The sequence below is a fragment of the Phacochoerus africanus genome, chromosome 14, assembly GCF_016906955.1.
Source record: "Phacochoerus africanus isolate WHEZ1 chromosome 14, ROS_Pafr_v1, whole genome shotgun sequence".
In the NCBI taxonomy this organism is placed as follows: domain Eukaryota; kingdom Metazoa; phylum Chordata; class Mammalia; order Artiodactyla; family Suidae; genus Phacochoerus; species Phacochoerus africanus.
The window spans coordinates 17085052-17100000 of record NC_062557.1 but is presented as its reverse complement, the minus strand read 5'-3'; the positions used below and the strand labels follow the sequence as shown (position 1 = coordinate 17100000).

At 40.1% G+C, this 14949-nt stretch overlaps 1 protein-coding gene across 5 annotated transcripts in view; it reads right to left on the bottom strand.

The window, feature by feature from the left end:
• Positions 1-14949, bottom strand: part of KANSL1 (KAT8 regulatory NSL complex subunit 1) — a 196907-nt gene that overhangs the window by 131052 nt on the left and 50906 nt on the right. For all 5 annotated transcript variants that reach the window (XM_047758720.1, XM_047758723.1, XM_047758721.1 and 2 more), the window contains one exon: positions 11699-13070. In XM_047758720.1, the coding sequence (XP_047614676.1) occupies positions 11699-12987 (1289 nt within the window). In that variant the 5' untranslated portion in view covers positions 12988-13070. The remainder of the gene's footprint in view (positions 1-11698; positions 13071-14949) is intronic.

Here is a 14949-nt window from a genome sequence, read left to right as displayed (position 1 = left end):
TCTACCTTAGCAAAATGCCCCACCCAATCTATCCAAATCTTAATCTGCGAAAGAAATGAGGAACAGTATTGTAGGCTAACAAGTATATTTGGTGTATCTTTCCTCCAAATACATTATCAAGTTACTTAATATTACGTAAGTTTCTTTGCTATAAAGGGCCATATTTTACATGATCTCTCTTCATCAAAACCAAAGGACAATTTGATTCTGTTTCCACTAAAATTGCTAGTGTTTATTCCTCATACTGTGAGTAAACAGTCTAGATTAATTTAGTTGGTCCTCCTTATGTGTGGGTTTCCTGTCTGAGGTTGGTTGAATCTGCAGATTAGGGAGAGTTGACTGTATTTATTGTGCTAGGCTATAAGTGACCTAAGCATCCTCAGGATTTTGGTATTTGTGTGGTTTCTAGAACCAACCCCCTTGTATACCAAGGGACGACTGCATTCTGATTTATTAGCTGTGTAACATTAAGCAAGTTACTTAAACTTATCATTTCTCAGTCTGAGTCTGTAAAAAACTAAGATAATACCTCAATTATTTAGTTTTGTGAGGACTAAATAAATTAATGCATGGAAAGCATTTTTAACACTACCTACTTCAAAATATTCCTCAAATGTAGTCTTTTTTTTTTTTTTTTGGTATCAATACGGCTCAAACTCTGTTGTCTGATTAGGCAAAGATGATTTAAAATGTTATTTCCTAGCTCAAGCAAATCAATTCAGCCAAAATTCCTGGGGCTCTGCCATCTCCCAGATTTCAGGCTAATTTAATCCCAACAGCCCTCAACTTGGTCTCCAATTTCTGTCCTACCAGGATGCATCTCTCAAGTACCATAAAAAGAAAGAGGGATTGCAGAGTGAACAAGTAAACAGTCACACACATAAATGATAACATTCAGTTCCCCGACTCATGCCCTTTATTCTGGTAGGCAGAAGCAAAACATAAGGAAATGATTGAAAATGGATTTTAAGGAGTAAAAAAATCCAACTAGTAACCATGAGATTGCAGGTTTGATCCCTGGCCTTGCTCAGTGGGTTAAAGATCTGATGTTGCCATGAGCTGTGGTGTAAGTCACAGATCCAGCTCGGATCCTGCATTGCTGTGGCTGTGATGCAGGCCAGCAGCTGTAACTCCGATTTGACCCCTAGCCTGGGAACCTCCATGTACCTCGGGTGTGGCCCTAAAAAGCAAAATGGAATTTAACTCCTCTTCCTGGTCTCCATTCCTTAATGTCCACTCCCTGCTTCCCCAGCACAATACGCTGCACAAGCCTTCTTACTTTTGCTCTGAATATAATCTGTAACAGTTGCTACAATGCTACTAAAGATTGCCAGAGCAACCCACAACCATTTAAACAATGAATTTGCAGTATGATTTGAGAAACATAATCTCCAGATACTTTTATTATTAGATTGAAACTTTCTTCGTGATTGTAAAAATATAAACTCAGGGTAAAGTTGCCACAAAGCCTTAATTAATGAGAATCAAAATTAGTAAGATTTACTCTTTATATTACGTAGGGAGCCCCTTAGTTCAAACTGATAGAAACTCAATCCTCTCTTTACATTGAATGTATGAGCATAATTTTCCCATATATGCAATAGAAAACAGAAAAAAGACAATGAACTAGTATTCATGAAAGGACATGATCTTTGGCATGAATTTCTACATAACTTGCAAAATACAGAAACTGCTGGTATTCAAGGTGGATTGGTTCCAGACACCCTCCTGACAGAAAATCTGCAGGTGCTCAAGCCCTTTATATAAAATGGAGTAGTATCTGCATATACTGTTAGCACATCACCCTGTGTTCTTTAAATAATTTCTTATAATTACCTAATACAATGTCAATGCTATATAAATGGTTGTCAGTGAACTGCAAATTCAACTTTTGCTTTTGGGAAGTTTCTGGAATTCCCCCCCACCCCACACACAAGTATTTCTCATTTATAGTTGGTTGAATCTGCCAATGTGGAACCTGCAGATACAAAGGACTAACTGTAACCTAGTCCATTTTGTTCCTTATTCAGGGAGAGGGTAGAGAAACTAAAGTACTAGTCATTTAAAAAACAATGTGACTCCAAGCTTTTCCTGTTCTAGTAAAACTATTTTATCTTGCTGATGGAATCTAACATGGTGTTCTGCAAATGATGCCGAAAACTTGGGTATGTCCATTAGCCAAAAATGTTTAAATAAAAATTAGTAAACGTGCACCGCATTCAGTAACATCTCCCATCTGCTCCTTCTCCGTTCTAACAGATTCATCCAATCTAGTTACTCTTGTCAAAAATTCTGGGAATTGGGAGTTCCCGTCGTGGCTCAGGGGAAATGAATCTGACTAGTATCCCTGAGGACGAAGGTTGGATTGGATCCCTGGCCTCGCTCAGTGGGTTAAGGATCCAGCATTGCCGTGAGCAGTGGTGTAGGCTGCAGACATGGCTTGGATCCCTCATTGCTGTGGCTGTGGCGCAGGCCAGCAGCTACAGCTCCGATTCAGTCCCTTGCCTGGGAACTTCCATATGCCTCTGGGGCGGCTCTAGAAAGACCAAAAAAAAAAAAAAAAAATTTCTGGGAATTACTCCTAAAACCTCTTCCCTCTCTCTCAACATCCACTCATCTCATCCAATCAATCACAAGTCCTAGTCACCATACCTCCAAAATACCCAGTTCTCTCACTCTTTCCTCCAAAGGCTGAGTCACCCTCGTTCTCTTACCTAGCTCACCACAACAGCCTAATGGTTTCCCAAAGTTCACACCCACTCTTTACACAATAAGAAGGTCTTTTAAAAATCCAATGATAAGAGACCTTTAGCACATGGTGTTTCCTCTGTATACCATTCTTCCCCTTTTCTTCACCACAAACTTCTCCTCATTCATGTCTCAATTTACATAGGACTTTTTCAAGATACTGGTTAGGACATCCACACCCATCTTAATCAGACGCTCCTAATAAGCACCCTCTTACTTGTTTCTGAAGCACCCACAAGCACTGTAAACACAGTATTAACTATATGATTACTTGCTTAAATAATTAATCTCTTTCTAACCTAGTTGCCCACAAGGGCAGGGCAAGGATTGTATCTCTTATCCACCCTATATATCCCTAACACCTCAGCAAATGTAGGCATTCAATACCTCTAACAAATGAATTAATTCCAAAGTCTCCAATGTAAGTCATCTCTCCAATGTTAAGTCTCCTCCTTCTCTGCTTACACAAGATTACTTGGAAGTTCTTTTCCTCAACAGTTACCGGAACTTAAAAGGAATACAGAAACCTTCATTTTTAAGACACTAGTGAAGAACTTGGACCCTGATGAGCAGTAAGGGTTACTGTGCAAGCTGTGTTCTTATGGTCACCTAAGCTTGAAACATCAACCATCTATGATGATCCCTCTGTCACACCCCCACACAGCCTTTGCTATTAATCCTATTAAATCTATTTCTGCACCATCTCTGGAACTTTCTTTTTTTCCTTTTTAGACTACATTACACTTACCTACATTACTAGATCTCTAAGGTATTTCCACTCTAGCCACCAAAGCCCATGCCTTTTACCCTGTCCTTCTATGTAGGCTGTGCCTTCTTCCTGTACTGACCTATCTCATTAAGCCACAACCAAAAGACAACCTTCAATCAAATCCTAACCACCTTTCAAGGCTCATTTCTAATAGTCCATCAACCAAATGTGATCTCTCCCTATTTCGTTTGTACCATCCAGTATTTACCATATATTATACGCCATGTACTGTTCTAAGCATTCATCTCTATCTTATCATGTCTCCAATACACATCAAAACTATAAATTTCTTGGAGTTCCTGTTGGAAATCAAAACTATAAATTTCTTGGAGTTTCTGTTGGAAATGAATCTGACTAGCATCCATGAGGGCGCAGGTTTAATCCCTGGCCTTGCTCAGTGGGTTAAAGATCCAGTGTTGCTGTGAGATGTGGTGTAGGTCACAGACTTGGCTCGGATCTGGCGTTGCTGTGGGTGGTATAGACTGGCAGCTACAGTTCCCATTTGACCCCTAGCCTGGGAACCTCCATATGCCTCGGGTGCGGCCCTAAAAAGACCAAAAAAACTAAAAGCAAAAAAAACTATAAACTTCTTGTGGATACTCAATTTATTCACCTATGGCATCTCTTGTGTCACATTTGCTCATAAGTACTTACTATATGACCACTCTAAAAGAGTACAGTTGACCCTCCAAGAACACAGGCTTGAACTACACATGTCCACTTAGACACAGATTTTTTTCAACAGTAAATATGCTCTGTGTTTGAATCCACAGATACAGAGAGCCAACTATAAGTTATACAAGAACGTTCAGCTGCACAAAGATGGGCACCCCTACCCCCAGTGTTTTTCAAAGGGTCAGTTATACTTCACTCAATTTTAGAGAATGAAATCACTAATCACAAGGCAACAGAAACCATTTGGAGCAACCAGATCTGCAGCAAATGGATAATCCCCAACCTGTCACTGCCACACTTTTTTTTTTCTTTTTTGCCTTTTTGCTATTTCTTGGGCCACTCCCGTGGCATATGGAGGTTCTCAGGCTAGGGGTCAAATCGGAGCTGTAGCCACTGGCCTACCCCAGACCCACAGCAACTCGGGATCCGAGCTGCGTCTCTGACCTACACCACAGCTCACAGCAATGCCGGATCCTTAACCCACTGAGCAAGGCCAGGGATCGAGCCTGCAACCTCAAGGTACCTAGTCAGATTTGTTAACCACTGCACCACAATGGGAACTCCTCTCACTGCCTCACTTCTTTCAGAATCACACAGCAGCAGCAAGAATAACTCTATCTACAGAAAAAGGAGGGGGGGAGAGAAGAGTAAGAAAATAGAGAAGTTCCTATTTCCACCACTGGATGTCATATGCAGGCTACCAGAAAACAACATGGGGCATTAAATCAAAGGAGATTAATTTAGAACAAAGTTGTTTGGCATGTGAAAGTTTACTCAGCTCCAAAGTAACTTCTCTAAAAAATAATTATTTCCACGTATATATCACACCAAGTAAGATATACAATAATCATTTTAATGGATTACAAAGTGGGTGGGAACCTAAAGTATTAAAACAATCAAAGCTCTAAGTCACAAGTCAAGAAAGCTATTTTGGGAATCCCTCCCATGGAACAGTGGGTTAATGATCTGGCTTACCTCTGTCAAGGTACTGGTTTGATCCCCGGCCCCGCACAGCGGGTTAAGCATCCGGTGTTGCTGCAGCCGTGGCCTAAGTCGAAGCTTCCAGTTTGGATTTAATCCCTGGCCCAGGAACTTCCATATGCTGCAGGTGCAGCCAAAAAGGAAAGAAAAAAGGTCGGGGGGGGGGGGGGGGGCAGAGTCACCGTTGTGGTACAGCAGTAACAAACCCAATCAGAATCTATGACGATGAGGGTTCTATCCCTGGTCTCACTCAGTGGGTTAAAGATCCGGCATTGCCATGAGCTGTGGTGTAGGTTGCAGTTGGGGCTCAGATCCGGTTTTGCTGTGGTTATGGTGTAGGCCAGCAGCTACAGCTCTAATTCAACCTCTAGCCTGAGAACCTTCATATGCCATGGGCGCAGCCCTAAAAAGAAAAAAGGGAGAAAGCAAGCAAGCAAGCCATTTTGTTTCAAGATACACCAGTGACTTACAGAGATCCCTGCCTCAGCTTCCCCAAATGTAAAAAAAAAAAAAAAAAAGGCACTGAGAATGGCTCCATCAATGTTATTTTAAGATAGAGTTGTCACAATTCAAAGTAGTTTGAGGACTGCCCGTCGTGGCTCAGTGGTTAACAAATCTGACTAGGAACCATGAGGTTGCAGGTTCAGTCCCTGGCCTTGCTCAGTGGGTTAAGGATCTGGTGTTGCCATGAGCTATGGTGTAGGTCGCAGACAAGGCTCAGATCTGGCGTGGCTGTGGCTGTGGCATAGGCTGGCGGCTACAGTTCCAATTAGACCCCTAGCCTGGGAACCTCCAATGCTGCCGGAAGCGGCCCTAGAAAAGGAAAAAAGAGACAAAAAACAAAGTAGTTTGAGCCCCAGAGATCAATTTCCTCATTTTTATGAGCAAAGTTGTTATAGTTAGCCCTACAGCTAGTTTGTAGTAAAGAAAGGTTAGATGTTAGGTCTCCTCGATAACAGTCCTCTCACTCCATCACTCTGTCAAAGCATAAGGAATAGGAAAATAAGGACGAATCAAGTTATCTGCCACCTCTGGCAACATCATCTGTGTATATTTAATAAATTCAAGTAGAAGCTACAACAAAAAACATTCCATAGTACTAAAAAGCAAAACATACAAACACACTAGTAATTCATTGTATCTTGAAGTCTTTATAAACAACTCCAAGAGGGTGAAAAGTCCCCCAAAATAAAGGAAAGTCACTTCAATCCAAAATTCAAATAATTTTAGTGTCACTAAACTAAATATCTAGTTTACTTTTCCTCAATTCTGATCTGGAACAGAATTCAGGAGGCCATAAGACAAATAAAACATAAGTTAGAATAAATTAAAACAAAAATAGAAACATGAAAATAAACAAGAACAGGGAGAACAAAATGAAGCCAAGAATGGAGCTTTTTAAAAAAGTACAATAAGACCTACAAGCTTGGTTCTAAACTTCCAAAAGCCAACAGGAAAATGGAAAACCTAGGAACACACACATTATTAACAGCCAGGTAATAAAATGAGACTTCAAAGTTTTGGAAAAAATACAATGATTCTTGGCTGCATCTTTGCTCTCATGTCCTTATAAAGAAGGCATTGTGTAATATAAAGATATATTTAATATATATAAAACATGTATTTCAGTACTCACAAATGAAATGTTTTATGGAATCACTTTTATACTGACCCTCAAGATAAAACTATAATAACAATTTAGAAGAAAAAAAATTTTTAAAGGATGAGAAGTCTACAAAATGTCCAGGTACCCTGAACACTGCTGATCTAAAAATACATTTAAGAGTGTATCTTGGGGGAAAAAAATGTCTTAACAAGTACTTACAATAAAAGTTTATAAGCACAAGGGCAAAGAAAATGAAAAGCAAGTTAAAAAAAAAAAAAAAAAAGGTATGGGTCCAGGAATTTGTAACAAAATAGTGGAATTCCTTTTTTTTTTTTTTTTCTTTTTAGGGCCACACCTGCAGCATATGTAGTTCCTAGGCTAGGGGTCAAATTGGAGCTGTAGCTCATAGCAAAGCCGAATCCTTAACCCAGTAATTGAGGCCAGGGGTCAAATCTGCATCCTGATGGATCCTAGTGAGGTTTGTTACCACTGAGCCATAATGGGACTCCAGAACAAAACTGTTAGAAAAGGAGGTATACAAAGAAAAACTAAAGGAAGAAGAGAATACGGGGGCACAAGTACACACTCAACAGTTCTATTACATACACAAGATAACTAAATGCTTTTATTTCTACGTCTACAATTAAGAATTAAAGTGAGGTATTTATTGCATACAGCCTCCTTTCCAGTCCCTCAATCAAGATGACTATATTTTTTTTAAAAAAACGAAATAATGCCTTTTGCAACAACGTGAATAGACTTAGATATTATCACACTAAGTGAATCAAGTCAGACAGAAAGACAAATACCATATGATATCATTTATATATGGAATCTAAAATACGATACAAACATATCTACAAACAGAAAACAGACTCACAGGCATAGAGAACAGATTTATGGTTACAGAGAAAGGGGGTAGGGGAGGGATAAATTAGGAGTTTGGGATTAGCAGATACAAGCTATTATATAAACAGATAAACAACAAGGTCCCATTGAGCAGCATAGGGAACTCTATTCAAGATCCTGTAATAAACCATAATGGAAAAGAATGTGAAAAAAGAATATAATTATATGTACAATTGAAATTTTTTTTTTTGTCTTTTTGCTATTTCTTGGGCCGCTCCTGTGGCATATGGAGGTTCCCAGGCTAGAGGTCTAATTGGAGCTGTGGCTGCCAGCCTACGCCAGAGCCACAGCAATGCAGGATCCGAGCCGCGTCTGCAACCTACACCACAGCTCACGGCAACGCCAGATCGTTAACCCACTGAGCAAGGGCAGGGACCGAACCCGCAACCTCATGGTTCCTAGTCGGATTCGTTAACCACTGCGCCACGACGGGAACTCCTGAATTATTGTTCTACACACTAGAAACTAATACAACATTGTAAATCAACCATACTTCGATTAAAAATTTTTTGGTGAGTTCCACTGTGGCTCAGTGGTTAATGAACCCAACCAGCATCCATGAGGACTTGGGTTCCATCCCTGGCCTTGCTCAGTGGGTTATGGCGTTGCCATGGGTCACAGATGCAGCTCGGATCCCACATTGCTATGGCTGTGGCGTAGGCCGGTGACTATAGTTCCGATTCAACTCCTAGCCTGGGAACCTCCATATCCTGCGAGTGCGGCCCTAAAAAGACAAAAACAACAACAAAAATAAAATAAAACCAAAAACTTCCAAAAATTTTTTTGGAGTTTCCATTTGGGCTCAGTGGATTAAGAACCTCATTCTATTCTCTAGAAGAATGTGGGTTCAACCCTTGGCCTCGCTCAGTGGGTTAAGGATCCAGTGTTGCCGCAAGCTGCAGGCCTAAGTTGCAGATGCGGCTCGGATCCAGTACTGGCATGTCTGTGGCACAGGCCCCAACTGCAGCTCCAATTCAATCCCTGGCCCAGGAACTTCCATGTGCCTCAGGTGGGGCTGTAAAAAGAAGAAAAGAAAAAGAAAAAAAATAAAAAATTTTAAAAACTTTTTCTTAAAAGATGATGTTTAGAGTCCTGCTCCTTCTAAGGTGATGTTACTGAAAAATGACATAGGTCAAAGCCAACAAAGGGCAGAATTTCCAAAGTAGTTACATGTACCAAGACAGGAAGATATATGTAACATTTTCAGATGATTTTTCTAGAAACAACTTAAAATAAAAGGATATAACAGTTTTAAACTAAAAATCAAGTTAACCAAAAAAAAGTAATCAAGAAAAAGGAAAGAGCTTCTCTAACATGTCTCATCCATCAATGCAGAACTTACTACAAAATAATGATAAATATACCATTCCCAACAACATACAAAATCAGTCAATCTGCTGCTAGCATGTGCCTAGGGCTTAAAATGAATCATTGTTTTTCCTCTTGGAAAAAAGGTAGGATTGAAGGAAAAACACAAATGAATTCCTGGTGAAAGCTTGCCATTTTCACAAAACCTTCCACTTGTAATTTAAGCAACAGCATTTAAAAACCATTCATTTCAACAGTCTCCTCTACTAAATATTTTCATCAGGTATGCTCAGACTAAATCTAGTGACTTTATCTCTGGCAGAAGTACTTCAGCAAAGGAGTGAAATATGAACAGGCTACTGGAAGAAGAAAAAAGTTGAAATTCACCAGCTGGGTCAGGCTCCTGAATAGTTAACTAACTTCTTACTCCAGGACTCAAGAATTATAAATGTGATTAATGAGACTTGGGAGGGACTCTTAAATCACAAAGAAAAGGCTTCTCAGCATCCAAAGAACAATTTCCCATTTTTTCCTTTTTTTAATCAAACCAATGCCTCCACTCTCTCATTGGCCAACTGCAGAAAATCTTTAGAATACTCAGAAGGTGAACAAATACCTAGCTAAATAACAGCCTTAGGAGTCAGTCTGGTGATCTTGCTTATCAAGAACTTACAAGTATTTACACTTTACTGTTAATTAATTTAAATTCAATTATACCATAATGTACAAAAAGTGTATTTATTTGACAGTACTTTTAGTGTACAAACTGTCCTTACTTTAAAGCATGATTTAGCTGACTTCATTGTAAGAGAATTCAACTGATCCCAAAAAGTTTCTTAAAAGGATCCCTTAGCTGTCCTTATAATTCACAGCCTTCCAATCAACAAACCATTAAGTTAGAAGAATGCCCAAAACTAAGTAAATGAATGGACTAAAAGGTCTTTTCAAATCACTAGACTACCTCATGAAATAAGCAAAGTTCTCTCAGGTATTTTGATTACACTGGGTTGGAACAGTTACTCACAACATTATCAAAACAATGTTTTCAATACAATGTATCCTGGAAACAATAAGCTTATAGATTCTGGATATTTTTCTTCCTCAGACAAAATAAATACACTAAGCCTAAAATGCTTCAACTACAGTATGTTACAGAAAATTACTCTTTAACACAAAATATTCAACTGTTAACCAAGATTTCTTACAGCAATGGTTTATGCAGTAAAGTCAGTGGGGATAATGCCACAAATACTAGCAAGCTTTTTTAAGGCACTAATCCATTTAAGGAAAGGTAACTATGTTATAGCAGTACCAAGGTTCTGAAATACACTTGCTTTAAACCTGAATAGAAAAGTGGATTCTTCATATGCCACAGGAAGCGGCCCTAGAAAAGGCAAAAAGTCCAAAAAAAAAAAAGAAAAGAAAGAAAAGTGGATTCTTGAGCCCAGTCATCTAACAAATAGTAATGGAACTTGGGCCACAGGGAAAAAATTCAGCAAAATTATCCACTTTTTCCCTTAGAAACACAAACCAAAATTCATACTCAGATACAGTGTTATCCATGTGAAATAACATATGCAAAACAGAGAAAAAGGCTACCTACTTATGCTTAAAATTAAAAGGATAGCTATCTCAACAAAGTCTCCAGTGAAAATACTAGTCACCTTTAAAGGCAAAGAAAAGCCAATTTTTCCAATGTATCCACATATTTCAGTTTTCTCTAGTAATTAACCTTTACAACATCCCTACCCAAAGAGAAAATGAAAGGGGATCTCCTGGAGTCAACTCTCCTGTCCCTCTTTTCCAACCACTCTGGTTTCCCTCTCTCATAAGTCAAGATAAATGTAGACTGGTTTATCTTTAAGGAGGTACACTGTACTTCCTTGTTTATCTATAAAGAGCCCATTGCAGGATCAGGAGGGAAGAACAAGAGTAAAGTACCTCTGGCTCAACCAGGCCCACCTGGAGTACTACACAAAGCTTATGGACAACTTTTCTCAATCAGCAGATTTTGAAAAACTAGTAAGAATTTATCCCAAATTTGTCAATATATTTAACTGGAGCTCAGAGAAAATAAAATCCAAATCTGACAAAGACGATTTCTTTTAGGAAGAGACTCAAATTGTGAAAGCATATGGTGCTTGGAGGCAACCTATAAAGCATTTTCTTATTATTAGTCCATAAACCTCTGAAGCATCTTCTTCTCATTAGTCCTTAAAACATAAAGAAATCTCAAGTGAACACTTGGGTACATTCTCTACTGAAAGCTCAACTAAAAGCAACTATAAATTCCAGTGAACTTAACCAGGTCAACTAAACTTTTGGCCCCACTTAGTAAAAACAACAAAATCTGAAGTCAAGCCTTAGAAACTTACAAAAATATCCTATGAATAGTTTCAAAAGAAATCTATTCCCTCTGAAAGGATGAGTACAGTTTCAAACTAGATGCCTTCTAGTTTTTTCTTAATAAGATTTCAATGGGAAATTAGCAGCTTTTAGCCTACAGCAAGACAACACTATACCAAAACTATCCTCCATTTCATTAGCAGGTCTATGTGAACCCACCTACCAAAAAATTAAGAAAAGAAAAAGACAAACGGAACCTAGGCAAAGAGGCTCCTTTCTTTCCACGATGGGAATACATCAGGTTTTTCTCCCTTGCCCCAGCATTTCTCAAGAACATTAGGCATCATTCTACTCACAGGGGTACATGGCGCTGCTCAGGATCCGCTCTGGTCAATTCTTCCTCTTCGACATCAGACTCTCCTCCAGAACTACTGTCAGTGACGTCTGAATCAAATGCTCGTTCACTGCACCTCAAGTTGGCTATACCACTGGCTGTAAATCTCTCCAATTCTTCCGAAACCAAATCACTTTTCAGGAAGTTGCTGAGTCCTTCTGAAGTGGCCGTCTCACTGGCAGCTTTTCTCAATGCAGCTTCAGCCTTTCGAGTCAGCATCAACTGGCTCCGGGGCCTCAGGGATTCTAAGTTTGGCAGTTTGCTCAAAGTTTTCTCTAAAAATCCACCCAGCTGATGCTGTATGTGCCTCTCCACCTGCTTGGCTTGCACAACCTGTAAGCGCTTCTGTAACCTGCGGGCACGGCTCTCAATATCAGCCTGCCGCCTCAGTAAAGCTGTTATCCTTTTGTCAGAATCTAAAGCACTGAAAAGAATGGAAGACAGGGGAGACTTTTTACCCTCTAACTTGACACTCCCCAAGTTAGAACTAGAGTCTGTGTCAGGTGATAACCTACTGCTTCCTTGAAGTGCCGACTGTTCCATGGAATTTATAGAAGATTTGTTTGCAGTGCTATTATTGCTAAATATAGTTGTGTGTTCTACATCAAGGCTTCTATGTGGAAGAGTGCAATTGGTCATACCCCCCTTCAAGTCCCCAGACTCAGATGCCACCACTTCACCTCCCTGAAGAGAAGATGAAGTGAGAGCTCGTTTTCCCCCATTAAGGGGACTGGAATTGTCATGATCAGAATGTGTTGAACTTTTAGTCAATTTCTTTGCCAATCCATTTACAGGTGCTTGTGGCAGAGCTGTCTGACCACTTGTATTCATGGTTCTGAGATTTTCTAAGGAAAACTCCAAAACTGGCTGTCTCCCCAACAGCTCAGCTCGGAGTTCATAGGACTGAGATAAGAGAGGGTGAGATTTAAGTACTGTCTGCTTGCTGAAGACACCTTGCAATTTCAACGATTCCTTTGAGGGAACAGATGTTACATCGGAGCAGAGATAAGATGCCACCAATGGTTGCAGCTTTCCCAAGTCTTCCTTGGTAGGATTATTTCGGAAGTCTAGACTGGGATCCTCTGCAGCAATGGCTTTTCTTTTGGTTCCGTTGGCAGCAATAAGGATGTTGGCGTTGCCGTTATTTTCGGCACTGCCAGGGGACAAAGTGGAGGATGGGGGAGCCAGTTTGAACCGGATATGGTGTGCTTCAGCTGCTGCATCAGTGAGAGCGGGCGCCATCGCAGCCATTCAGCACAGAGAGACAGGAAGTCCAGCCTCTCCCGCTGCCGAGGCCAGCTCCACAGCCCCTTACTGCCTCCCCAGAGAACAGACTAGAAAAAGAAAGAAGAAAAGGAAGTTAGAAATACAAGCACATTAGAAAACAACACATATGTTTTTAATACAAACACTACTTGAGGCTGTTATCCAAACTCTGCCTCCAGAAAGAAAACATTCGAACCATTCTGGAGATGCAAATATACATCCAAGAGGGGAGAAGGGAAGGGGGAGGGCACTGGGGTGAGGCCATAATCCCTGCACAAGAGAAAGAATTCCATCCTTCTCATCACTTGTAACCATAAATTCAAAGCAGCCGCAGACTGTTCAAGTTAAATCACCTGCACTTAAAAGAAAAATCCCCTTTAAACTTCTTGAAATTAGTGAATTTAAGCCAGTGTATCAAACTAAACATCCAGGAATTGAACAGAAAAAAGTTAGTAAGGAACTCCTGATCCCTACCAAAAGTTTGTATGTGAAATGTCACAGGTCTGTGCATTTTTCTGGCCAAAGAATCCAACAGTCAGAGTTCCCGTCGTGGTGCAGTGGTTAACGAATCCGACTAGGAACCATGAGGTTGCGGGTTCGGTCCCTGCCCTTGCTCAGTGGGTTAACGATCCGGCGTTGCCATGAGCTGTGGTAAAGGTCGAAGACATGGCTCGGATCCCGCGTTGCTGTGGCTCTGGTGTAGGCCGGTGGCTGCAGCTCTGATTCGACCCCTAGCCTGGGAACCTCCATATGCCGCAGGAGTGGCCCAAAGAAATAGCAAAAAAAAAAAAAAAAAAAAAAGAATCCAACAGTCATCAGCTTCCCACTTCACTGTCTCTGCAAGACAGATCATACTAAAAAGCTGTATCACACCCATAATACCAGTTTGTCATCAATTTTTTTTTCTTTCACTGTCCTCAGTACAGCCCACCCCTCAAATTAATTGCCTAACCCATTACCCATTACCCCAAACTTTCCCTTTACCCCAAAACTTCTTGAAAGAATAGTTATAAATAGCTGCCTCTGCACTTTTTACTCTTCTATAATCTGGCTTCTACTCCTATTCCAAAGGTCACCAGTCATCTCATTTTCAAATTCAACACTCAAATCTCAGGCCCCACTGTGACTTCTCTAAAGCATTAGGTAGTGCTGATCATCCTCACTCTTCTTGAAATTCTTTCCCGATGTCCTTGACAGTAAGGGCCCTTCTTCTGCCCTCTTTTTCTCAATTCTCTTCCTTGGCAACCACCACAAAAGCATGGAAAGGCCTCCCAATGCTCAGAAAAACTTGCTCAGCTACTCTAATCAACATCCCCACCTCTACATTCCTCAAGCCCCCTGAAACTCAAAACCGGCTTTCTTCCAACACACTTACTCCTCACCCTGTTTTATCTTCAAGTGATGTCATCGCTTTCATTTACTAACCCAAGCTAAAAACCTCAGCCATTTGCCTCTTCTTCATCCCCTGTGATTTATTTGGTCTGAGAGTAAAAGGAAATCTATGCAAAGAACTAACCCAGCTATTCTTGAAGTGTGGCCTATTTCTTGAGAGCTCAAAGACAATTTCAGAGGTCTGAAAGATCAAAGCTATTTTCTAATAATATTAAATGTTATTTGCCTTTTTCACAGTGTTGATATTAGCAATAAGGGGGCAAAACAAGTCTGAACAAAACCGGTGGTACCTTAGCACAAATCAGGGCAGAGGCGCCAACATGTACTAACAGTCATTGGTCACTATATTCTCTACTCATTTACAATTAAAAAAAAAAAAGTGCCACTGACCTGACCTTTGATAGCCTTGATGAAATATGAAAATTATGAATTTTATTAAATCTCCATTCTTGAGTCTTCAGTGTTATATGTGTATGAATATATGTATTTAAATATTGTGTGTATGATGAAAGGGAAAGTATACAGGAAACACTTCTGCTACTTTAAGAAATCTAA